Source organism: Anastrepha obliqua, chromosome 5 (genome assembly GCF_027943255.1).
Source record: "Anastrepha obliqua isolate idAnaObli1 chromosome 5, idAnaObli1_1.0, whole genome shotgun sequence".
In the NCBI taxonomy this organism is placed as follows: Eukaryota; Metazoa; Arthropoda; class Insecta; order Diptera; family Tephritidae; genus Anastrepha; species Anastrepha obliqua.
Genome location: NC_072896.1, coordinates 87,999,331 through 88,025,271, shown reverse-complemented (window position 1 = coordinate 88,025,271; position 25,941 = coordinate 87,999,331). Strand labels below are relative to the sequence as shown.

Below are 25,941 nucleotides of genomic sequence, written 5' to 3'. Positions count from 1 at the left end.
CTTTAATTCAAATGTTAAGTCTGTCCTTCTCTATTGTTGTGAAGCATGTTGTTTATCAGCAGAAACCGTCCAAAAGCTGCAAGTGTTTGTAAAACGAATTTGGGGGCCCAAAAATTTGATATCGAATGTCGACTCCCACCGACAATGCAAACAAAAATCACTCCCACAAGAAATGAGAGAGGGTGGAGGTGGCTCGGCCATACACTACGCAAGGGAGGCACGGAGATTAGCAGGCAAGCACTAGACTGGAATACCCAGGGACAACAGTACCGAGGCAGGCCTAGGGGCTTATGGCGCCGAGGAACTCCAATGATGACTAGACCAGACAAAGTTAGAGCGCGTTTCGTAGCAATTCCCCAAAACTTGTAGATACTTCCAGTAATGGTAGTGGAGTCAGCAAGGACAATGGCTAGGCAACCAGAGCCTCAACTATACGTGGATCAGTGAAGACATCTAAATAGAAGAAAACTGTCATAATGGATGACCCTGGAGTGGAAAAAGACTCCCTCCCTTCCCGTAAAATTGTTCCTCGATCATCAGTGAGGATAAATGATTTTAGTTCATAATTAATAATAATTAAGTGATTAATTATTAGGCGAGAACAAAAGCATACGAAGAGGAGGCAGAGGAAATACTTTCTGTCAACTCTATGGTTCTTCCATATTTGTTTACATACCGTAAAATAGAGCGTGCGATCAATATTAAAAAGTCCTGCTGCTGTAAAATTGATTTTCAAATGTAAGAGTTGCATAGAAAATTGTTGCAGCTTCTCCTTCACCTCTGCGCTCTTGGCTTTGTTGAGTAGGGCATGCACAATGCCGCCAGTTTTTTCGCTCTGAAAAAGAAAATTAACTCTTCGATTTAGTTTTCATTGACTTTTATTTTCGATTAACTACGACCTACCTTCTTGATAGCCCGATTACTACCCTCCACAATCGAGATGATCGCAATAAGATACAAAACCATCTGGCATGAGAAAAATGTCACGAATTCCACAGTCTTGAATTTACTCTCACGCTTCGATTTGCCCAATAAGGTTTCGAGCACATAATAGGCATCGAAAACGATGATCAGAAAGGCTATAGAAATGATGGTTAGGAGTTGGTAGGTGAAATATTTGTTCGCTGTAGATGCAGCATCGCAAATCATATGATGTATTTCCATTGATTCCTGGATAATCTCACAGGGATCCTTAGTGACAATGGTGTACATGGAGAAGGAATCAAGGCACTGAAGCGAACGTTGTTTGGGTATAGGCTTGACGACGCCATTATTGTCCCATTGATGGGCGAGATTCTTTAAAACCTGGAAATAAATTTTGGAGTTGATAAACAGTAATTACTTTTTTTTTAAATACAATTTATTTAATTAAATCAACGAGATTGGATCGAAAAGTAATCGGTGTAGTAAACAAATAGCTTCTTTTAGTGTGAAATCCACTTATCTGATTTTTATTAATTCTCTTCTCAGAAGGATTTTTGAGGCATTCAAGGGTGATTTCTGGGTGTGGCAAATATTTATTTTCAAAGAGTTCAAAGAGTGTTCTTTGAAGTTTGGAAAGAGTTTCTTTTTAAGTGAGTTAGGCCTCACGTTTATTATTTCATTCACTTAGCAAATATGTCTCCGCTTTTTAGCCAGCTTAAGAAATAATTTACTGCAAGCTGCAGTGGGCTCGTCTCAGCGTCCGCGAGCCACAAGTTTTAGTATTTACAATATGAGATAGTGTTTAAGCGAGTTGCGCCTAATTTCCTTCCTGCCTGTAAGTAGACAGCAAATCGCGCTTTTGCTTATCATTTCATTTGCGGAATGGATCGTATGACGATGACGCCGTAAATTGAAACCGTAAACTGTCCACATACTAAAGTCATACACCAATGCGTCGCATCAAGGAGTTCTTAACAATAACAGCGACTCTTTCTAAGAGTCTGCCGAGCCACAAGTCTCAATAAATTTATTAAAAAGTGTTTGGACGCACCACACGGGAATACTCCAATAAACCTTACGAGCTAACAAATTAAAATAAAGCCCACTAGAAGCTCAGGTAACACCTCCGCTATCCTCGTTTTCTCCACTCTCCTTAGCTGTTCAGATAGCTAGCCGCACCAATCGCTATCATTTCATTATGCTTCTACCTCATATGGAACTTTTTCAACTCAGACGTACGAAACGAATAGTTGGATAAGTGTGTTCCAACCCACTATACGGTTTCAGCTTGCCATTATACTTACTACCAGGCGTAGGTGGATATCTGAGGCACTATCACTGATTTCAATCAGTCTTCCAGATGGCATGCCGGCTACCGGTAATATGAGTCCACCTGAGCTATTAAACTCTAAACCGTCTAATAAAAGTGGCGGTTGCCGTAGCTGAATGGGTTTGTGCAATTAAAAGTACACAGATCTGAATCTCCTGGGATGAAACATCAAATGATAGAAAACATTTGCTAATAGCAGCCGCTTTTCAAACTTCCGAGTGTACCTATATAAATAACTCCTCCATGGATAAATTCCTCATAAAAACCATTTGCTGTTCGGACTCGGCCTAAAACTGTAGGTCCTTCCCTTTGTGTAAAATATCAAGTTGCTCACCATAAATAGAAGGAGGAGCTCGGCTAAACACCTAACAGAAGTTTATTTGTTTTTTTTTTATTTAACAACCAGGCGGAGGTGGAAATCTGACTTTACTATCAAACTCGTGTAAGTAAGTTTAAGTACCTCAGCTCTCAATAAAAATGTAATAGCTTATACAACTTCCTTTTATTTCTACTTTTTTAACTCTCTTCTATCTATCTGGGGCCTCATTCTCATCAAGCAGCACTCCCGGCCCTTTCTGCTACGGTTTTTCCTTGGAGTGCAGAACATTCACAAAGAATCGACAGATGATGGTCTCAGAGTTTACTTTGCTGAGCGAAAGAGTAATTCCTCTGTTTAGCGTTAGGAATTGTTTCCCTTGTTGCTGGCTTAAAGGATTTTGCCAGTGTTCAATGAATTTCTTCTTCTCCTACTTTCTGAGAAATTCGTTAATGTGGCCTTCTGTAAGTCCACAGAAAAGCTCAGAACCAATTCAAGGTACCTTTGCCTCTTATAGTGATACTAATACGCTGATTGTTTGACTGCTTGATGACAGGTGATAAAGGGTAATCAGATTGGAGGTACTTTTTCCTATAGGGACTACTGTCAAAATAAACATATACTTTTTTTCAGTATTCATTGACATTTCATCATGGAAAGACTTACACCTCAACAACGTTTGCAAAACGTACAATTCTATAACGAAAACCGACGCTATGTGAAAAGTGTTCATCACGCACTTAGGCTAACGATGAGGGCTCAGGGTTGGGCTGAAGAGCAACCCGAAGTCATTCAAGAACACCCATTACAACCATTAAAAACAATCGCTTGGTGCGGCCTATGGGCTGGAGGAATCATCTGCCCATATTTCTTCAAAGATGAGGCTGGTGTCAATGTAACAGTGAATGGCGAAGGCTATCGCGCCATGATAAACGTCTTTTTGATGCTGGAAATTGAAGGCCTACAACATTTGGTTCCAACAAGATGGCGGACGGCACTACTTGCCACACAGCCTCTGAAGCAATGGCCGTTTGCTGCCGTTTCGATGAGCGATTTATCATTCGTCTCGGCAATTTATCTTGGATCGGCCACCAAGATCGTGTGATATCACACCTTTGGACTTTTATTTGTGGAGGTATGTAAAGTCTAAAAAAAAAATATATAATTGGCGCGTACACTTCTGTTAGGTTCTTGGCCGAGCTCCTCCTCCTATTTGTGGTGTGCGTCTTGATGTTGTTCTACAAATGGAGGGACTTGCAGTTTCGAGCCGACTCCGAACGGCAGATATTTTTATGAGGAGCTTTATCATGGCAGAAATACACTCGGAGGTTTGCCATTGCCTGCCGAGGGGCGACCGCTATTAGAACAATGTTTTTATTAATTTTGCTTTCACCGAGATTCGAACCAACGACCTCTCTGTGAATTCCGAATGGTAATCACGCACCAACCCATTCGGCTACGGCGGCCGCAGTCTAAATGCTTTGTGGAAAAACCAGCATCAACACTGAGTCATAAGAAGCCAACATTACTAAAGTTATTCACGAGATACCGACCGAAGTCCTCCAGCAAGCCATTTAAATTTGGTGCACATCAATTTGAAATTTCCTTCTTTTATTTCAATTCAAAATCCGATGCCTTTAAATTTATCACTCTTTACTTTATCTAGAGCTCATATCAGAGAGTACAGAGTTGAGGACCCAGCTGAAATGCATTTGAACTTCCCCTGAAGCACAAACTGAAATTTTGCAAACGCGATTTCTGAAAATTTCACAGCAAATAGCTGATGACTAGGCGCACACAAATAACACACACTGTATTCTATTGATATTTGCTTTTACTAATACCGATTACCCTTCCTACCACTCATATAATTTTTTTATTTTGTATGCAGTCACTGAACTCTATTTAATGCCCGAAAATGTTGTGTCAACTTGTAAACGATGCCGTGAAACATTACCACTACGCCACATACGAGGATATGCGGTGAAAAGTAGCACACCGACGCCGGAAATGACGCATATATCCTATTTCTAGCCAGTATACCAAAAAAGCACAATTGAAAGTAGCCAATCGTCAAAGCAAATATAATTAGCGCAAAACGATTTGTACGCATCGCAGCATATTTTTGCATAAAAGACACGCCCACATTATAGAAACGCTCCTCCACTTTATGCATTTGCTGGATTAGCAGATAGAGCTTCTTGCGGTACAGAAAGAAAATGCCCATCGTCACCAGATTACTAAAGGTTGCATTGAATTTTTGCATAGAATCGGTGAGTCGCGAAACATCGGTTGCGAAAAAATAATGGATTATCGTCTGCTCATGCAAAATACTGTACATGAAATTCACGTGCTGAAATAGGAAACGCGAACACATATTGAGATAGCCAAAGGCAGAGGCGCGCAAGAAATGCTGATGTGTTTTCGAAGATACGCCTATGTGATATGGCGTCAGACCGAAGAAGTATGAAAATAAGAAGTAGAAACGTAAGCTGGCGTAAATGTTTCGAGGATATTGAAAATCACGTTTCAAATTGCGTAGTCCGACCAACGCATAGCGATACATTTTCGATGAATAAAATAAATACAAATAAATAATACGGACAAGTTGGCGAATAGCTTTTGACTAAAGTCGTATGTGTGAGGATGTGGAAATTTAAATGTAAAGTATGAATGAAAAAGAAGCCGTAATTGAAGTAATAGAAGTAAAGGGTGCACCATTGGCTGGTTGCTTTTTAAATCAGATTTTATTTTGGCTGGCAGTTCAAAAAATTGTAAGAAATTCACTACCATATCTCTGCGGCAAAGAGTGGATCGCTTTACGCTTGGAATATTGGAAAACTACTTACAAAGTGATTGCAGTGTTCCGGAAACTGTGGGCTTGTTAACCTATATACACCCGCTGAGTCGAAATGAGCACACTCAAGTGAGTACTTAAAATTTTTAAAGATTTTTAATAAATTAATTTGTATGATCGTATTTATTATAGCTAAGCTAATATGAAGCTGAGTTGTGTGTCTGCAAATTACAACAGCAAATATGAATAATAAATATTTTATAAGGCCACAGGTAAGTGATAATCAAATCTATTATATTTTTTTGCACTTTTACCACAGAGTGTGTTAATTTTTTCAGTGAATTGCAAGAATATATATATAATATTTTAATAAACCAATCTAAATTCATTAAAATTGCAGTATTCGGAAAGAAAAATATAACACTTTACGTATTTCCCTGAAAAAGTGGTAGTTTATTTCAGCATTTTTTTTTATACGAATAAAAAATATTTTGTGTATCGAAAAAAAAAATATTCGTACTGTTTTGAATTTCTTCTTCTTCTTGATTGGCGCGATAACTGCTTCATTGATTTTGGTCGGGCCATTCGTTTCTTTCGCGTGCTATTCGGCACCAGTTGGACATACCGAATGAAGCCAATTCTTTCTCCACCTGATCTTTCCAACTCAAAGCAGGTCTTCCTCTTTCTCTGCAACCACCGGCTGGTACCGCATCGAATACTTTCAGAGCCGGAGCGTTTGTATCCATTCGGACGATATGACCCAGCCAACGTAGCCACTGGATCTTTATTCGCTGCGCTATGTCTATGTCATCGTAAGGCTCATACAGTTCATTGTTCCACCGCCTGCGTCATCGTCCAAGCTTCCATACAAGTGCCATTCAATAGGACAGGCATGATGAGAGCCTTATAAAGTGTTAGTTAGTTAGGCGATACCAAATTCAGATATCGCGGCATACAAGTAACTCCTTTTCGTACTGTCGAATGTAGCTTTGTAGTCGACAATAAGACGGTCGATTCTCCTTTCATGGGTCTTTTCCGAGGCTTGGCGTATTGTGAATACCTGATCAATTGTAAATTCTCCAGGTCTAAAGCCACACTGATAAGGTCCAATCAATTGGTTGATGGTGAGCTTCAGTCTTTCACACAATACGCTCACTAGAACCTTATAGGCGATATTTAGAAGACTAATTCTACAATAACTGGGACAGATTGCAGTATCACCCTTCTTGAGGATTGAGCAGATCACACTTAAATTCCAATCGGCAGGCATGCTTTCATCCGACCATATTTTGCATAGGAGCTGATGCAAGCACCGTACCAGCTCCTCGCCGCCATGTTTGAATAGCTAAGCCGGCAGTTCATCGGTCCCCGCGGATTTGTTGTTCTTTCGGCGCATTATCGCTATTCTCACCTCGTTATGGTTGGGTAGTGGAGCGACAGTCCTTAGTCAACGATTAGGGTATCGGGATCTTCACATACTCTGTGACTTGCGCAGCTATCACTATTTAACAGGCTCGATAAGTGTTCCCTCCATATTTTAAATACGCTCTCGATGTCAGTTACCAGATCGCCGTCTTAGTTCTTAAAGGAAATCGCCCCAGTATTGAAACCTTCTGTAAGCCGCCGAACTTTCTGGAAGAATTTTCGGGCGTTTTTCTTGTTGGCCAGCATCTCAAGCTTCTCGCACTCATGTATTTCCGCCCCTCTCATGGCATCTCTTTCCTTCTTCATCTAAAATAAAACAACATCACTTTTTTGCACGCGTTTGGTTTAAATAAAATTAGTTTCTGGTAAGAAATAAAGACAGTTCGCTGTTTCCCCCGCAAAGTTCTTATTTGGTTCGAATGGGTTAAACAAAATTTTCGACGACTTGCATTATGTTAAAAAAAAAACAGAGAAAATATTATCGCTTCTGCCTTTTGTGTCAACAGGCTGATGCACCGTATCCCCCAGCTCACCGAACAATCGTTCTTTTGGTGATGCCAGTTGGCCATCTGCGATAATACCCTGGCTTCAGTTGTGGTTTTTTTGTTGTTAATACGAATGCTTCCACATCCTTAAGATAATTATCAGCTGACTCACAAAAACAGGATTGACTGCAGATCCAGATTTCTGCCTTTGCTTTGAAGTTTTATTCCATACACTCTTTCTTATTAACGAAGAAAAGTATTGAATACTGTTTTTTTTATTTTCGCACTTTGTAAAATATACCAATCGATGGTCCACCCTTTATTATTTATGTGTTGACGCAAGCTTCGTACTATTTGTTGTTGAGCTAAGCTTTTCCTCCAATTTGTGGTAGTTATCTTGAGAGTAACCCGTAATTGAAGGCCCCTAGAGTGTTAGGCCACTTCCGTATGGCAGAAGTTTTTTCATTTCAGTAATGCGCTTGGAAGCTCACCATTTCCTCTAGAGAGATGACCGTTACATAAACCACTTTTTCTATTTATTTATGCTTCATGACCATCAGTAGCCACCGAATCTTTGTCCTACCGAATAGTGGCCACGCACATGCCACCAAGTCAGGCGCGTATAGATTAGTTTGCACTCATTGTTGAAAGCGATTTAATCTCGTTTATTAATTAATTGTTATTGTAATCGTTTATATCTAAATATTTGAAAAGTATATTAACTAATTACTTCATACATTTTCATACAACAACAAGATTCTTTGGCATTAGCCGCCACGGTATAATAACGCGAACACAGCGCTTATATGTCGTATGTGTACAGGGTGTTTTAGCGAGAGGTTTTGCTTTCTATTTCAAATCAAAGTATAAACCAAAGGGTAAATTTTTTTATTTAATTATGGAACATGAAATGACTGGCTCAGCTCTTATTGGAACTACTCATTCTTTTAACACTAGAAATACCATAAAATGTACATATTTTAAAAGGCGAAATGGGTCACAACTACTACTATAAAAAATTTTTTTGGAATTTTCCCTTAGTTACAAATTAATAATTTGATTTTATCAAAGCTTATTTCTTTCAAAAATAACATAAAAAAGTTAATTCTGAAGCTTAGTCAACACCTCAGAAGAAAACACTCTGGGAAATCTTTCCATTACTTCGTAGCCTTGAAAATGTCTTACTGAAATAATGCAGTGTGCATTAAATTAAAGGCGGCCGCCGTAGCCGAATGGGTTGGTGCGTGACTACCATTCGGAATTCACAGAGAGGACGTCGGTTCGAATCTTGGTGAAACACCAAAATTGAGAAAAAGATTTTTCTAATAGCGGTCGCCCCCCGTCAGGCAATGGCAAACCTCCGAGTGTACTTCTGCCATGAAAAAGCTCCTCATAAAAAATATTCCCGTTCGGAGTCGGCTTGAAACTGTAGGTGCCTTCATTTGTGGAACAACATCAAGACGCACGCCACAAATAGGAGGAGGAGCTCGGCCAAACACCCAAAAAGGGTGTACGCGCCAATTGTATATATATATATATATATATTAAATTCCTTATTTACTTTCTTTTACAAAAATTTTAGGAAAGGTAGTAAGTTTATTTCTTAAAACTTGTGAAATATCTTAAGAAAATTGGGAACAAAACATTTTCTTGAGGATGTCTAAAGAGTTTTGTAGATGGAGTTTTGAATTTTTCTGATAGGTGTGAACGAAGTTTAATTTCTATAATTCATCTAGAGAAAAACAGTTTTGATACACAGGCAGTATTTATATTGTTTTGTTAAAATTTGTATATACCATATATCCTCTCATTGTATGAGTATATACGATTCCTCTGGGGTGAAGGGGCTTGGCCAGATATATATCCGGGTCGTTCCGGTAACGCAAAACCGACCGAATTTTGGACATCTTGGGCCTTAACAGGTCCATATAGAGCGAGTTAAGTACTGAAGGGCGCTTGAGGATCACAGATGAGCAAAGCCTTTTGGATACCCCTTTGGACACTACCTCTTAGAACAACATGAGAGGTCTCATGCAAATGTTCTACTTTGATTGGATCTAGACTGATTTCTTCACAAAAAGCATAGCTGATCATATTTTTGAAACATTTTAAGCTTCATTCGGAAGCCTGAAAGTATTTTCATTTATTAATTCCAGCATTGACTATATTTTCACGGCATACTAAATCTTGGAAACGACACATTGTGAAGCTCATACTTTGATTACCTTGACAGAATATCAGGTGAGTTGAAATGGGGAAGAAAATTTCTTCATTTGTAGTAAGAAGAAGAGGAATTCGAAAAATCAAACCAATAGCTATTGCTTTTTAACTATTAATACATTTCCATTCTGTTGAAGATAAGTAGCACTCCTTCTAGGCCAAAAAGGACCAATCAGCAGCTCAACTAAAACTTAACCTCAAAATTGTACTCAATGTGGGGTCAATAGTTTATTATTTTTGTTCAATAATTTATTTTGTGCTCGCAGATCACTAGATGGAATATTTTTCTTATTTACGAGGGTGCAGAAACAATAGGAAATCAAAACATTTTATCACATTGAGTGTAAATGACAAAGTTACGTTAATCTAGGTCCCGAGACATCAAAACATTGAAGGAAAGGGGACAAACTAGCAAGATGGAAATCTGCCATGCAAATTACTGCTTCATGTACCGGGCCTTAAAGCCTTTTCAAGTGCACGCACTTTCCGTCGTTCCTTCAACCGTTCATAACGTGGATTTTACCTACCATTTCTGTTGTAGAGATCTCAATTGGTCGAAGATAATTTGGGTACCTGGTCACAGTGACATTGCAGGAAACTGCGAAGCCGACGAGCTGGCCAGACAGGGGACCTGTGAGGCAATGTGCCCGAGAAAGGAGAGGATCGGGATGCCCTTGACAACCTGCGCTCTACTCCTGGAAGGATGGGCTATGCACCAACTCAGCGAACGCTGGGCAAGTACACGAATGTGTAGGGTCGCGAAGTCCTTCTGGCCACGTTTGGATAGGAGGCGTTCGAGGGATATCCTGGGGATGACAAAATGTCATCTCTCAAATTTCGTGGGCATCATCACGGGGCACTCGGAATTACTTCGAGTCCTTTTTGCGTCAGCTGTATGGAGGAGGAGGTGGAATCATCTCAGCACCTGCTCCTTAGCTGCCCAGCCTTCGCGGGACTAAGATTCAAGTATCTTGGTTCTCACCTCTTTTCTGCGCCTGCTGATATAGCATGTGTTGATAACAAAAATCTGATGAACTACATCAGCAGCACAATGAGGTTAACACAACCGCGGACATATTCAAAAATATTTTAAAGATCCACGTCACTCCGAGTGTCTTGATTCCGTGTCTTCGTGTACTTTTTTTATTTTTAATTTTTAATTTTTTATATTTTTAATATTTTTATTTTTTATTTACCTATATGTGGTAATTTTTCTCAATTTGTTTGTATTAATATAAAATAGTGGCAGCTTCAATCACAAATTAGTAAAAAATTTAAAATAAAGCCCCACTTCAAACACCCTGTATATGCATTCCCTTACCTTATTAATCAAATCGAAATGTTGTTGCAAACGCAAGAGAAACGTCGAAAACAGCACCACAACACTCAACAAAAAGACGTGTGGCAAAAAAAATGTTATCATCGCTTGAAACGTTGGCCAAATGTCATTGTGGAAAAGCATCCAAAAGCAGCTGGACATATACGTGACATTCAACGTAGTGACCAGGAACATTTTCAAGTGTGTCAACTTCATAATATACTGATAATTAAACTCCACACCGACATTGAGAAAACGTTTGTCCACATACGCGACAGTCTCACACAACGACACGATAACCCGACATTCACTCAAACTAATACCGAAGAGCGTCAACATGCCCAGCAGGCCAATGAATTTCTGCAGTGTGTCGCCAACTTGCGAAATCTCCGATTTGAAAAAGAATCCCACTATGGATGCCTGCTCCGCGAGCGAATGTATGAAGCAGTACATGAAGAAAATCACTTGCAGCAGTGTGTTGAGATAGCCGAGGCGGCTAACCCGCACCGTACGCTGGCCGTTCGCTGCATTTTGTATGCGAAAAGGTGTCAAGCCAAGCAGAAAATTGAACCAGAGCAGAGTTTGTGCTGCGCCATAGGCATCACTTGGACTGAAAAGTTCTTTCCAGAAGCGCATAATTGAAAGCGCAGTGATTTATTGCTGAAACTGAGTAGCTGCTGCGTGCTGGCTTTTGTATTTATAGTAAGGACAAATGGGAGCGCGTGAACGGCAAGTAAGTACTTTAAAATTTATAGAGTGTTGATTGACGGCTTTTAAAATATTTAGATACTGTTAATTTGTTTGAAAATTGGAAAAATTGTTTGCCTGCAAAATTTTTATTTGATTTTTCTTTTTATGATATTTGTGGTTGAGCTGAGGGGTGTCAAAAGGGGGATTCTGTAAAGGTTAAGTTTCATTCAAGGTTCAACAACTCAAGTTTTATCAACTGGGCACACACGCAAGTTTCCGCCTTAAGGTGATGATGTTGCAGGAGAAGGTTGTTAGATGAATTGGGCCAACGCTGATAGAGAAAAGTGGTTAGTGAGTGGGGTATCTCTATACAAGGTAGTATCTGATATGAGAATGCAGGCATTCAGTTCTCTACATCAGTCGGAATAGAGTTATATTTTGCGTATATACTTAACCAGCGGCAACTCTCTGCCTTTATTATTGCTGATTCCAAATAAACTTATTTTTATTCGTATATTTATTATCCCAAACAAATGATTTGATCTCTTTGGAGTTTATTTGCCTCCAGTAACCCACACCTTCCTTAGGCAATTCAGAAATATATCTCAAAAAACTCAGCAAACAGATCTAACTTGAAATGGACAACAAGACCTGACCCTCTCTTGTAGTTGGACCGTCAATGCCTTCGTCAAATGTCTGGAGTTATGGCTGGTCACTAGTTAGTGGGGACGCCTGCAGGACCGGATTACCTATATATAAGGAAGTCTAGGCAACTGTCAAGAGACTTCCCAGCGACTAGGGGACCGAGAAAAAAAAACATTTGAAAATAATTCATTGAGTGAAAATTTATTTGAAAGATTTGTGTCAATAATAACAATATTATTCCTTTTTTTATTTCAGCGATTAATCCGGTCCTGAGCGCAAGTCAATGGAATGTTCTGCTACTGCCCTGATATGGCGATCACTTCTACTTATTTGGTTGTCTGGCGGATATCCATTATTTGTTAACGTATCTTAAACACTCACCGTCAGTCAGCTCTTGTCTGCCCATGAAAGGTGTCCGCTAAAAGGAGATTAACTTCTTCTGATGCATACGATTTGGTATGGAAAGAAATTTCCGCTCAAGGGAGGTGTCTGGCTAATAGAGCTATCCATTAGGAGAGGTTACATTGTATTTATAGAAGAAACGAAAATCACAGAAAGTTGCTCAAGAACGTTAATACACGGGGCGTAAGTGTGATGTCTTCGTGGACAAACAGAAAAGTAGCCAAAATTTTCTATTTACCCTACATCCTCGCGTAGTTGTTTCAAATAACTCAGACCTTCCGCAGAAATTTAGAAAGATGTTTATCTCCAAGTAAATATACAAGTCGGTATGCCTCTTATTATCTTTTTATTAGTGGCGCTGCTCCGAGAGGATGAGATTTCGTCTGTGATGCATTCTGAAATGACTTCACATGCTTTCATTACTCCTGAGCTAAAACCCAAGGATTTCTAAGCCGCTCACTTCGTATTCCAGTACAACCGTCTTGAAAGGCACTGATATTTTGGTGACACAAAAAAAAGAAAACACAAAATAAAAGAAAAAAATGCAAGAATTTTTTTTTACATACATTTTTGTTTACATACATTTTTTTTTACTTAATACGAGCTAAAAAGAAACAAAATCTTTTTTTACACGAATTGTTTTGTTTTGACATGATATTTTATGAATTTTTTTTGAATCACATAAAGTAAATAGAGTGAAATTTTTCGACACATGTCCGAAGCGTTTAAATTAGAGTTAGGAACAGACTCGGCAAATTTTGCTCTCGCCGTTTAATAATTTATTTCTTATAATATATTTAATGAATTAAATACGAAATAAATTCCTTAGTGAACTCTTAAAGGGGTTTTTTAATATTGTTTCCCCATAATTCTATTTTTACACGAATTTTTCGGGAACGTATTTATCGGGTAAAAATAGGTGTACTCGTTAATATCAAATTTTATTATGTACTTAACTCTCTTTTATGCCCGGCGCATTGCTCGTAGAAATAAGTTAATTACATGTCCATTTTTATTCCCTACGTTTTTGCGCATTTCGCAGTGGCTGGTTAATCGTCACCAGTCGTATTAATAACGCCTCAACTTACGGGTTCCTTTCATGCTTGACCATTCTTATTAATTGCTAGTTTGTCGTGGCCTTCCTCTTTTTTTTGCACTAAGTAATTATACAGTGGCGGACATAAAAATGTAAGCAGTTGGAAAAATCACCATTTCTAATGTTGTTTTTTTATATGAAAAACACTTTCCATGTGGAAATTAGTGAGGTATAAACATTCTTCATACATGTTTGAATGGTATCGATTTTAGAAAAACTGTTTCTTTGACTTTTGATGGCATAGTCCTTATTTATTTTACTATAACTATACTTTAGATAATTTTAAGATATTTATTATTATGTAGTAAGCAAGAATTCTTAATCTAGTTCTTCAACATTTGTGGAAATCTCTTTTACTTTTAGTGACCGCTTGAATCTTAAAGGGTATACAATCTCCTAAACTCTGCAGATGTGCAGATGCAACTTTATTATACCACACCTCTTCGATCACTTTGTCCAATACAGAATGTGTTTTAAGGTCTTGTTACCTGCATCTTCATGAAGGGCCAAAGGTTCTTGATAGGGTTCAAATCGCTGTTACTTCTAGACGAGTCTAGAAATGGTGATCTGATAAATAATGCTGCTATTTCTCAAACTCAACTTTCCCATTCGTTATTCAAGGATTTTTGTTGTATGACTCTCGGAAATTCTTCCTGAACTTGGCATTTTTTGTGCTCTCCTATTCATGGTGCGTTTTGATGTTTTTCTCAAAAATGGAGAAACCCACTGTCTTATGCTGCCTACAAACGTCAGATGGTTTTTTTATGAAGAGCTTTTTCAGGGCATAAATACACTCGGAGATTTGCCATTGCCTGTCGAGGGGCGGCCGCTATTTGAAAAAAACTGTTTCTATTATTTTGCTGTTTCATGCCCACAGTTGATTTCAAACTTAGGCACTACCAAATGGTAGTTACACACTAACTCACTCAACTATGGCAGCCATCGATTGATTTACATACACAAAATTTTAACCTTTTTGCAGATTTATTTTCGTTCTGTTTATGGTTGTCAATCTGATTTCGGAATAGAAAACACCATTTTTAATAGCTCATGAGCATTTAAAGGCTTCCAGCTGTCATTTCACGATGTACCAGGGGGCTTTTAGAACTTTTAGAAATGACCCACTCGTGGAGAAAATGGCTTCCCTTTTTATATTAGTAAAAAACTATGCTCCATCGTTAGCCCAAACGTATCTTTAATAAAGCAGTGGTTTTTGGTGAATTTTTACATAATTCATTCACATAAAAAAAAAATGTTTATCATACCAATACAAAAGTCTATCATAAGCAAGGCGGATGTCCAAAATTATCTGCAAAATCTCTACTATAGCTAAACTCTTTGAAAAACTGGTTGATAATTTGATTCTCTTCCAAATTTCAAATCTCATATCGCCTTATCAGTACGGCTTTGTTAAGGGTAGATCCATTGTTACAAAATTATGTTTATTCGCAAATTTTGTCTTCAAACAAGTTGAAACCGGCCAACAATGCGATTCCATATTCACCGAATTTTCGAAAGCGTTCGGTAGAATCAACCAGAGTATCATAGTATCCTACTTAAAAAGTTGGGTTCAATTGGTTTTTACCCTAACTTACTTAAGTGGCTTGCATTTTACATTGCAGGCAGAACTCACTTCGTGCGAATAAACAATATAAAATCGGATGCCTTCAAAGTTACCTCAGGTGTACCTCACCTCGGGCCATTACTGTCATTAATCTTCGTGTGGGATGTTTTTGTGACATTGTGTTGTCTGATGTATGCAGATGACTTGAAGATTTACGTAGCTGACTGCATAAGACTTCAAGATGACTTAACAAGATGGGAAGCTGGGTGTGATGACAATTCTTTAACTCCTAATGTTGGCAAATGCCAGCTCTTGTCCTTCCGCAGACGAAAAGTTGCGATTGATTTCGATTACGAATTGGGCACTACCATCCTCACAAAACATTATGAAAAGAAAGACTTGGGGTTAATACATAACATAGGAAAATGTCGTTTTCTAAACATAAAGACTTTATGATTGCCAAGTCCAGATCTATGCTCGGATTTGTAGGTTGAAATTCAAAGGAGTTCCAGGATCTTTCAACGTTAAAGAATTTGAATTTTTCCCTTGTTAGATCAAATCTCGAATATTGCAGCATTATCTGGGATCCATTCTATATGGGCTCATCTTTAAGAATAAAGAAGATTCACTGGATTTGCCATTCATTTCCTTCGTTGGCCTTTGTACAGGGTGGGCCATATAGCGTTTGCTTTTTGAACCACCTATTTTTTTGAGAATGGTAACACAAATGACATGTCAAATGGGTTCATAATTTACTTAAAGGTTTGCCATTTACGAAATGGGACGCTATACGCTTGAACAAAATTGGGAAATATTGAAAACCTATTTCCAAAGTGGTGAGTCTTCTTCTCCTTCCGCGGTTACAGTAAATGGCGAGCGTTACCGTGACATGCTCAACGAATTTTTGTTTCCAAAAATTGAAGAGGATGACATGGAGGACATTTGGTTTCAACAGGACGATGCAACTGGTCACACTGCCAAAGTTACACTCGAACTTTTGGCTACAGTTTTTGAATTCCGATATCAATTGGCCGCCTCGGAGCTGTGATTTAAGCCCGTTGGACTATTTTTTGTGGGGAGCCATTAAGAACAAATGCTATGCGAACCATCCAAGTTGCCATTCATGAAATTGGAGCCCAAACAATAGAAAATGTGCTTAAAAATTGCGTTGACCGAATTGCCTACTGTAAAGCCAGTCGTGGCAGTCATTTGAACGATATTATTTTTCATTTATGAATGACAATGTTCAATCTTTAAAATAAAAAAAAAGTTTGAAAAAATAGTGATTAGTTTTTTTTATAGCCGATTCAAAAATCAAATTTTACATGGCCCACCCTATAGTTTGCCTGCATATAAAAGTAGATAACTTTTGTTAGCATTGCCATTTCTTACTGGATCAAATACTTTTCAATTATCCTACGCGTTAGCTCAGACTCAGCAATATATTCCATTTACCTTATTACAGGACCAATGTTAGTCGTAATAATCACGTGAAGCGGTTAGCGGTATAAGCCAGTCTAACCAATATTGTAAAAATTTAGGCATAAGTGTTAAGTGTCAAAAGGCCAGCACAACATTTTTATGACCTTTCAATCGCGATTAGAATGACTGTGTATACTTTTATGCCCACCACTGCGCGGACACATCATTTTTATCCATCCCTAAAGTTTGCTTTTAATTCGAGTTATGCATTTTAATTCCATTTTTATGAAAGTGTATTCGCTTAGTTATGTCGTTTGCTTCCACTCTCCTTCATTAAAGTAATTGATCCTTTGCATTTTAATATCATACTTTTATATTTCAATATTTTTTGCTATATCATAACTATCTAATAGATTAGTTCGAGTTAATTAGGTTTGGCGTTAGTTAGAAAACTAGGGGAAATTAATATAATTAAGAGTTAAGATAGTCCTTTGTAAAGCATGAAAGCGAAGAGGGCAAAATGCCTAGCCCTTCTAAATTTTTTATTGCCAGTTTAGTGCAGCATGGCTGATTACCTATGCCTCGGGTTAATGCCTCGGGTTATGTACACCAAACAATATTGAACGGAACTGAAATATGATATTTATTTTAACTCTAAAGAAAAATGTATACAACGCTGACTTTAAAATGGATGAAATCACAGAATGGACTTCAAACTGAATGATTCAGAATGATTTACAATGGACCATACTTACTCTTGCCATAAATTCTGTTACAAATTTTACAATGCGTTCGACGAGAGGAAATTCACAGAAAAAATACTGTTATTTGATTAAATTAAGTAAAACTAACTTCATCAAAGAAAGTATTATAATTTCATATCTATAACGGACTTAACTTGTAACAGAACTTATGGCAAGACTAAGTATATGGCGCAAGAGCTGAGTCAGTAGTTCCATCCGTAAATTTTAATTTACTTTAATTAATTTATATATATGTAAATCTCATACCAAGTTCTCATATTTCAACACTCACTTCACTTTATGGTCCAAAGCAAAAAATGCTATTATATCGGGTGTTTTCTTTAGCTGTATGATAACTATCGATATCGATAACCATGGTTTGGTAGCTGAGAATGGCAAACTGTTTTCATATTTCTGTTCATTTAGGTTTGGCACGAATCACGAATCCTTCAACGCCAGATCAAAGCTTCCTGGAAATTTGCTCTAAAAAAAAACCTGCTTGCGAAGTTTATAGAGCAAAATGTTGAAGAAGACGCCGAAATGTCGATTCGTCGTCGTTCTCAACTTGTTCGTTTTTCTCCTTCGTCTACTGGGAAAAATTTACGTAAGAATCTTGGCTTATGTGCCTATAAAATACAGCTCATACAAGAACTGAAGCCAAATAACCATCCTTTGCCTCGCATTTTTGCTGATTGGGTTCATTTAGATTTAGTATTCAGATTTATTGGTGAAGGTAGTTGAAAATTGGACTGATCGAACGGACCGTGGAACTCGTAGCTGTGGCGAACATTTGCCGGATATCTTTTTCAAAAAATAAATGCTATGCAATTTGTACCAGATTATATAAAGAAAAGATATTCCAATAATACGGCGGTCGCCGTAGCTGAATGGGTTGGTGCGTGACTACCATTCGGAATTCACAGAGAGAACGTAGGTTCGAATCTCGGTGAAACACCAAAATTAAGAAAAACTTTTTTTTAATAGCGGTCGCTCCTCGGCAGGCTATAACAAACCTCCGAGTGTATTTCTGCCATGAAAAAGCTCCTCATAAAAATATCTAACGTTCGGAGTCGGCTTGAAACTGTAGGTCCCTCCATTTGTGGAACAACATCAAGACGCACACCACAAATAGGAGGAGGAGATCGGCCAAACATCCAAAAAGGGTGTACGCGCCAATTATATATATTATATATATATTAATAAGTTTAAAAAAACACTCTTTACATATCTAAGAGCTCACAGTAGTCTGACGATGTTTTTGTTTTATTTATCATTTTAATTTCTGGAGCTCTTGAAAAACAGTCATTATATCTATTCCAATTCCTGACAGATAGTATTTCTGATCCGCTTCGTAAAGCGCCAGATAATTGTTAATAAGCTTAACATCTTTACATGGAACAATTCTCCTTTCACTCTTTTTGCCTTCAGCACTATACCATAAGTAGTGTGATTGATACTGCTTTGCATCTTCTCACAAAAACGTTCGTAATCGCGACACTTTTTCTCGAAAACGAGTCAGCACTATTTAGGTTTCTCAACCTATTGTGCAGGAAATATCGAGGATAGATCTCAGACTTCAAAATTCCAATCGCGCACGCGCTTAAGCCTAACGATTACAATTTGCGAAATTAAAAAAAAAAAAAACAAATCTAGACTTGTCTTCTTTGCAATAGTTTTTGGAATCAATTTTTGTTTTTTAATTTAGATTTCAGTTCCTAATTCTGCCACCGCACACCCTGTGTCATTCGCATACACGTTGGCAGTTCTCAAAGCGCGCTCTTTTCAATAGCAGCAGATAATCAAACCCCCATTAGCCTCAAATAAAACTAAATAAAATTATACAAAACAGAACCAGAATAATTCAGCAAATCGTTGGATCTGACTTATGGAAAGTAAGTTGGAGTACAGTTGATTCGCTTAAAATTTTCACTTTCCTTAGATTTTTGATTTCTGCTCACTATTCGACATCACGAGAGGTCCTTTAGCGTAATATTTTTTTGAAGAGCATTCGTATACCAATGCTTCATGCTAGATCTACGATTACTAGTGCTAATCAGAAGAAAATCTTGAGAAACACTGGGATTTCATTGAGTTTACTTAAATTAAAGTATTTTCCAAAAGTTACTTAAAGTTACAAAATACCTTTGCGTAAAACGCAATGCATTACATGAACCCATTAAGAATGCAGCAAAATAAATATTGCGTGACCAAGTAATAATCGATACGGCTTCTTGTATACTAAAATGCATTTTAAACAGAAGCAACAGAAAATGCATTGTAAACAGAAGTTGCATTGTTCGCAACTCACCACTTGAAAATAAATCTTTGAGGCATTTTAATTACTACGCTTTGAGAAAACTTCTTGGAAAATTTAACGTTGGTGTAATTCAAATTGAAAAAAACTTTCGGTTAGTATTTAGTAGCATTAAATTTATCCAAGGCTTCCGATACAATTTTACAACAATACTTTATGACATCGAAAGCTCTTCACGCCTCGATTAGGACCTTCGGACATTTAAAAAAAAATGAATTAATCAAGGGAATCAGTGTCTTTCAGACACTGTTTAACTTCTATACCTCGCTAGTTCCCATCAGTTCAAAGATCAAAAAGTTCCCGGAATATATTCAGAAAATCCGAAGTACAAATTTATTCCTCAAAAGTGATTTTAACGTCTCAAAGTACTCCCCATCTCCAAGGCGCCATTAACTCCGTTGGATCCAGCTCTTTTTTTCGAAATATTTCTGGAAGTTTATTTTTGTATATTCATCAGAGCCGTCTTCGATTTTTCCATTACTCGTTCCCCGTTGTATTTTTTGACTCGATTAAATACAGAAAAAACGCAGGGAGTCATATTAGATGAATTCGACAGCTGTTGGATGGCAGACGTTCTTGGTCAAAAATTCACGGATATTGATGACACCGTGCGAGGGCACTACGGTGGGTTATCATAGAGCAAAATCCACGAATTGTTTTTCCACAACTACTTTCTTTTTTGACGAATTCCTTCACATAAACGTCTCATAATACCCAAATAATAGTCCTTATTATTAAATGTCTGACTTTCTGGCAAAAATTCGTGGTGTACAGTACGGTTTGTAATCCATAAAAACCGTGAGCATCTCTTTTTTTACTGAAAAGGAGGTGGTTTTGTTTTTAGTATCGGTGGTGTCGGTTAATTCGGAGCCTTCCACTCACACGCCTGATGTCTGGATTGCGTGACGTACTCATAAACCCACGTTTCGGTTTCAGTAGTGATGCGTTTGATCAACGCGGTCCCTTTTTTGCATGAAATTCAGGCACTTTGGGTCTTGATTCATTCGGAGCTCGCGACTCACTCTCCTGATGCTTTTTTTGAATGTTGGGTTGGTTTCAGCGTTGTAAGTCATGTCTTTGGCGATATCAATGCGATCCCTTTATTGCATGATATTCAGGTAATTTTGGGTCAACTTTGCAGCAACACGGCACAAATCGTAATCGCTAACTATGATACAATGTCCTAAACTGATTCAATGCAATGTTCAAGTCCTCAACCAGGTCTCTGATGGTTAATTTGCGTTTATTGATTTCATTTATTGATGTTTTCATCAGTTTTAGAACTTCAATTAGTTAAATTATAGCGGCACCTGGCGGTTGTTCCGGGAACTTTTGATCAAGATGGCATTGAAGGCTTGTGCCTCGCTTTTCCATATTTATCGTTTTTCCATTGCCAGTGACGTAGTGGATGAATTTCCAGTATCGTACTCAGAACTGCAATGCTGCGATGTCGATGTTCACCACCTTCATAATGAGGCGTGTATATGTACTTCCAGTATGGATTCGTACCACATTGCTTGACAAGTAAGTTCTGCTGCGACATTGTTTAGCTAGCATCAGAGCAGATACCTACTGAAAGCCTAAAACGATTCCCTGATAGCTTAAAAGCCAAATCTTCGAGCAAATTGGCAAGACCAAAAGAAACATCGTTTTGTTCAAAAACCCATTTGGCAACTACTACAACAACATCGTGGGGTCCGCTGAAAAGTTATTTAAATTTATATTAACAGACTTTAACCAAACTCTCACTTTTACCAACAATCGCCACCACCTATTGGCAACGAAGAGCTTCAGCAGCCTTCAGAGATCCGCTTTGTACTGCAATAATTACGTTATGAATACCCATTCAAAGTCGACCTTCACATACTCAACATATATTCCTCTTGTAAGTGAATCCCACATGCCAACAACCGTTTCTTTCCTTTCCCTTAAACCAAGTCGTCATAATTGGTGTTACGGTCTAAGCATTATTCTCTCTTCTTCTTCTACCTGGATAGCTTTTGAAGCATTTCGTCAGAAGCAGAAATACATATACTCAGATTTATGCCATTGTTCGCCGAGGGGCGACCGGTATAGAAACAACTTTTTATCATTTTAGTGTTTCATGCGCGGAGATTAGAACCTACGCAGTCTCAAATGGTACTCACGCACCAACCCATTTGGGTTGAAAATTACGAAATTCATTAATTTCTGGAGTGGTATCCTCTGTATATGCCTCTGTGGCCTCTGTGTGACCTCGATGTGAGTTGCTTGTTCTCCATAAACTAATTTAGTCTAGTCAACATCGACTACGTAAAACTGTCCACATTAAAATAAAGTGATATATTTATTTAGTTTTGGTAATTATTCAACATTTTTAGTGCTCTCTTCGGAATACCAAAAACTTATTAGCTAATGACACGGCAGCTATTCAGCAGCTGAATTTTATCACCTACTAAGTAGAGTGGGATGTCAAAAATTAAAGTAACAGTGCATTTTACCGTGTCATAAAACACTTTTCGATTAAAGTGCCGTTAAAGTGTTTCATGGTATTTGTTAAGCACTAAAGTTTATGGTCGCACTGTGTGGAGCAAAGACTTGTTCGAATGTGAAAATATTATCGACCTAGAAACAGGTTGAACTATTTAGCTGTGAACTTTTGGTTTTGCTAATTGCTGTGTTCTAACTTGTCATTTACACGGGACAGTTGAGCAAAGATACAACTTTTTGACTAATATTTACTAACACAACGGGCCTTATTTACTACTGCCTCATTGTCTTCATCACGGTTTATAATTTTTCGAAGACAATAAATTTGACAAATGATTTTACATGACCGGCCAATTCGGAGACTTCGTTCGGTTAAACTCAAAAGAACGTGCGACTCGGAGAAATCTACTTTAATTTGGAGGTTTTGGTAAGTGTTTTTAAAATATTATTATAACACTAGTTTATGAATTTTCACTTTCAAAAATGGTCCTCGACCAAAAAGCGTTTTTTAAACTAATTTGAGGTCGCTGAAATCAAAAATTAATTAATTTTTTTTTTTAAGAACGGTTTCCGAGATATTCCAAAAAAACCAGTTTTTGGGCAATAGTGCACTTATTACCTGCAATCTCGAAATAAAAAAATTTTTTGTTCCAGAAAAAAGTTAATAAACTTTGATAATTTAGTAAAAAACGTCAAAAATGCCTTTTTTTACTTTCAACAGCTGTTTTGCGAAAACTACGACTTCCATTGACACGAATTATATATTGTCATGTAGGTTATATGTGTGTCTTTCGAAATTTATGCACTTCAAAGAAATGGTAGTTATAACTGTCTGAACACCTAGGTTATACAAACATTATTTTTTCTTCTTTTTCGTTTATTTAGGAAAATTCTTTTGCTGACTTCAAACGTGGTCGTAGAGACAACGATGAGGCACAACGCAGTGGACATCCATTTGAGGCGGTAACACTAGAAAACATAAAGAAAATCCACAAAATCTTTTGAATGGTCGAAAAGTGAAGTTGCGTGAGTTAGCTGACATCGTAAAGATGTTGGTTTTATATTGCACGAGCATTTCTTTACGAAAAAGCTATGTTTAAAGAGAGTGCCGTGTTTGCTCACTGTTTTGTTTCGACAAGACTACGCACCGTGTCACAAGCTAATCACAATGGCAAAACTACATGAATTGAAGTTGCAATAGTTCCCACATCGCCAGATTTGGTTCCCAGTAATTGTTCGCAGACCTCAAATAATTGCTCGCGGGTAAGAAATTTTGCTCGAATGAAAAGATTGTGGCTGAACTTGAGGGTTAAAAGAGTCAAAAGTTGTATTGAAACGTTAGAGCGGGCTGGAATAATTGCGTTGTTCTTGATGGAAGTTACGTTGATGAATAAAGCTCATTTTGAACAAAAAACATGTTTTTTTGTTAGGCCCGTGACTTTTCAGCCCATGTGTTATATCACAGTTCGTTGCACGTACGACCAAGAGAGTTCATTTCAGTTTCTGTTGAGCGTCTCCAGATAGTGCGTGGCCTACGCACTCCTCGGTCATGGAAGGGGTTCTAAAGCAAACCTTGACTAGCAACATTGTCATCACTTCACACATCTAAGCGTATGCCCTATCCATTGCCAATTAGACTTTCGAATTTCAGTCGCCGAGTTTGATATTGTACGGAGCCGGAAAATTTGCAAAATGCGGCGCTGGCAGCGCTTGAGAAATGATGCCACAATACCGGGTTTGATTGAAAAGTAATGAGCCTTATTTTTTTAAGCAGTTTTATTAAACCTTTTGGGTTATACATACAACTAATATTCTTCAGAATAGGACCCTTGAGCGTCAATACACTGCTGGTAGTGGTCCTTCGACTGCAGGAAACATTTTTTAAACTCATCCGCCAGAATCGCGTTCAATTCGGCTGTCACAGTTTTTTGGATCGCCTCGATGGAGTCGAAACGCCTCCCCTTCAGCTTTCTTTTCAGGCGTGGGAACAAGAAGAAGTCCGGAGGTGAAAGGTCTGGGCTGTAGGGAGGGTAGAGAAGCACCGGAACCCACATCTTGGCCAATGCAGAGGTGCAAAGGAAGGCGGTGTGCGCCGGCGCATTGTCGTGTTCCAGCCGAAGGAGCACTTCTTTGTAAAATGCCGCGTTTACACTGCTTCCTGGAGGTACAAACAGTTTAGCTTTACGCAAAATTTGTTCGAGTAATGTTGCTCCAACGATCGCTGCATTTTCGCCATTGCAACATCCTAACACACTTTTAAAACAGCCTTCACGCGCGGAGCGATGTGTACTGCACCGCTGTTGCCAGCGAATCGGGACCGGTTTCTAGGGGAAGGGGAAGGTCCAACGATCATTTTCCCCTACCAGCCGATTCGGTTGATCGCTTGGCAGACGCTCCGCGCGGGAAGGCTCATTACTTTTCAATCAAACCTTGTAGACCAGAACGGATTGTTCCTACTGTTAACTGTTACCAAGATATTGTATTGAATCGAGGGATTAAAGATTTTACTCACAATGCTTTGTTTCGCCCGTTTCATTGGCGCCATTGGTGGGGTTTTATTTAATGCTTACCCTCCATAAAATAAGCAAACCCCATAAACAGAAAAGGTGTGTAAGGCACAGCTGTAGAAAAAATATAATCACTAACTTTTGTTTGTGCCACTGCCACACCACCTCTTTTGCACACTATCAGTTCTCCATCTCACCTTATTCAACATCACCAGCCGCATTTCCAACAGCTTCACGATGCCTTGAAACATCGCTGTGGCAATCGAGATGACTGTATGCTGCAGCGTAAAAACTATGTAAAGCGGCGTTGACGGTTCCAAATTGGCCGATTTCAGCAAAATAAAATTACCACACGAATACACAGTGTCCACAGCAAACACCACCAACAAACTAAAATAACAATAACGCAACACTTTACTATACAGAATTTGCACACCAACACTGCGCAGTAGAACATCCATATCCTGCATGGTACGCAAGCTATGTTGGAGCAGATGTCTGGGAAGTATAGCCGTGAAATAGATGACGGTAATGCCGATAAGACCACTCACAATCTGCATTGTGTCGCCGAAACGCGATATGCGCGAATGAAAAAAATAACTCGCGACCGTTTCGAAATCATTCAACAACGTAAGCACATAACAGGCCACATAAACGGTGATGTGTATCAAAGTATTGAGATAACCACACATCGACTCCTTCAACTTCTTATTCCCAGCACCATCACTTTTAATAAAGAACGGCGTGAGGCCATGCCAAAAGGAGACCACAAAGAGTGGCTGTACACTTTCGTACAGCTGTTGCGCGTGGAAGAACCGACGCAAGCCGCTGACACGTTGTGGATGCATGGCGCACGCTTCTTGCGCCTCAATACTATTCATGTCTTCGTCCATTCGCGTTGAATGCGCTACGCTAACTGGCCAAGCGTTGGCGTGTTGTTGTGACTTTTTAACCTAAGCGCCAATGTCAATAGTGCGGCAGGATAGTCGCCGCTGTATCCGTGTGTGTGTGCGCGCGTGAGTGACCCTCGACGACATTCTCAGTTTTCTCCATTTCTAATGGATTGTAGTGTATAACCGTTTTTTTTCTACTAATAATGCATAGAAATTTCATATGCAAATTAGTGCTGTTAGTTGAGTCTCTGTTTGGTTGAGTGTCGATTGTTTTAACTGGCCCACCTGTTGTTGCGGCTCACACCACACGGCACCACACCCACCAGTGGCTAAACGGGCAACTCGCAGGATTGCCAACTACATTTGTTTGGACTACCAATA

General features: G+C 38.6%; 1 protein-coding gene across 1 annotated transcript in view; it reads right to left on the bottom strand.

Annotated features, from left to right (window-relative positions):
* LOC129247827 (putative gustatory receptor 28b) overlaps positions 1 to 25,575 on the bottom strand; it is a 29,979-nt gene extending 4,404 nt beyond the window's left edge. The window contains exons 1-3 of the mRNA XM_054887147.1: positions 24,865 to 25,575; positions 904 to 1,305; positions 677 to 835 (exon numbers count right to left, since the gene is read on the bottom strand). Of these exons, the coding sequence (XP_054743122.1) occupies positions 677 to 835; positions 904 to 1,305; positions 24,865 to 25,560 (1,257 nt within the window). The 5' untranslated portion in view covers positions 25,561 to 25,575. The remainder of the gene's footprint in view (positions 1 to 676; positions 836 to 903; positions 1,306 to 24,864) is intronic.
* Between the last annotated feature and the right edge of the window lie 366 nt (positions 25,576 to 25,941).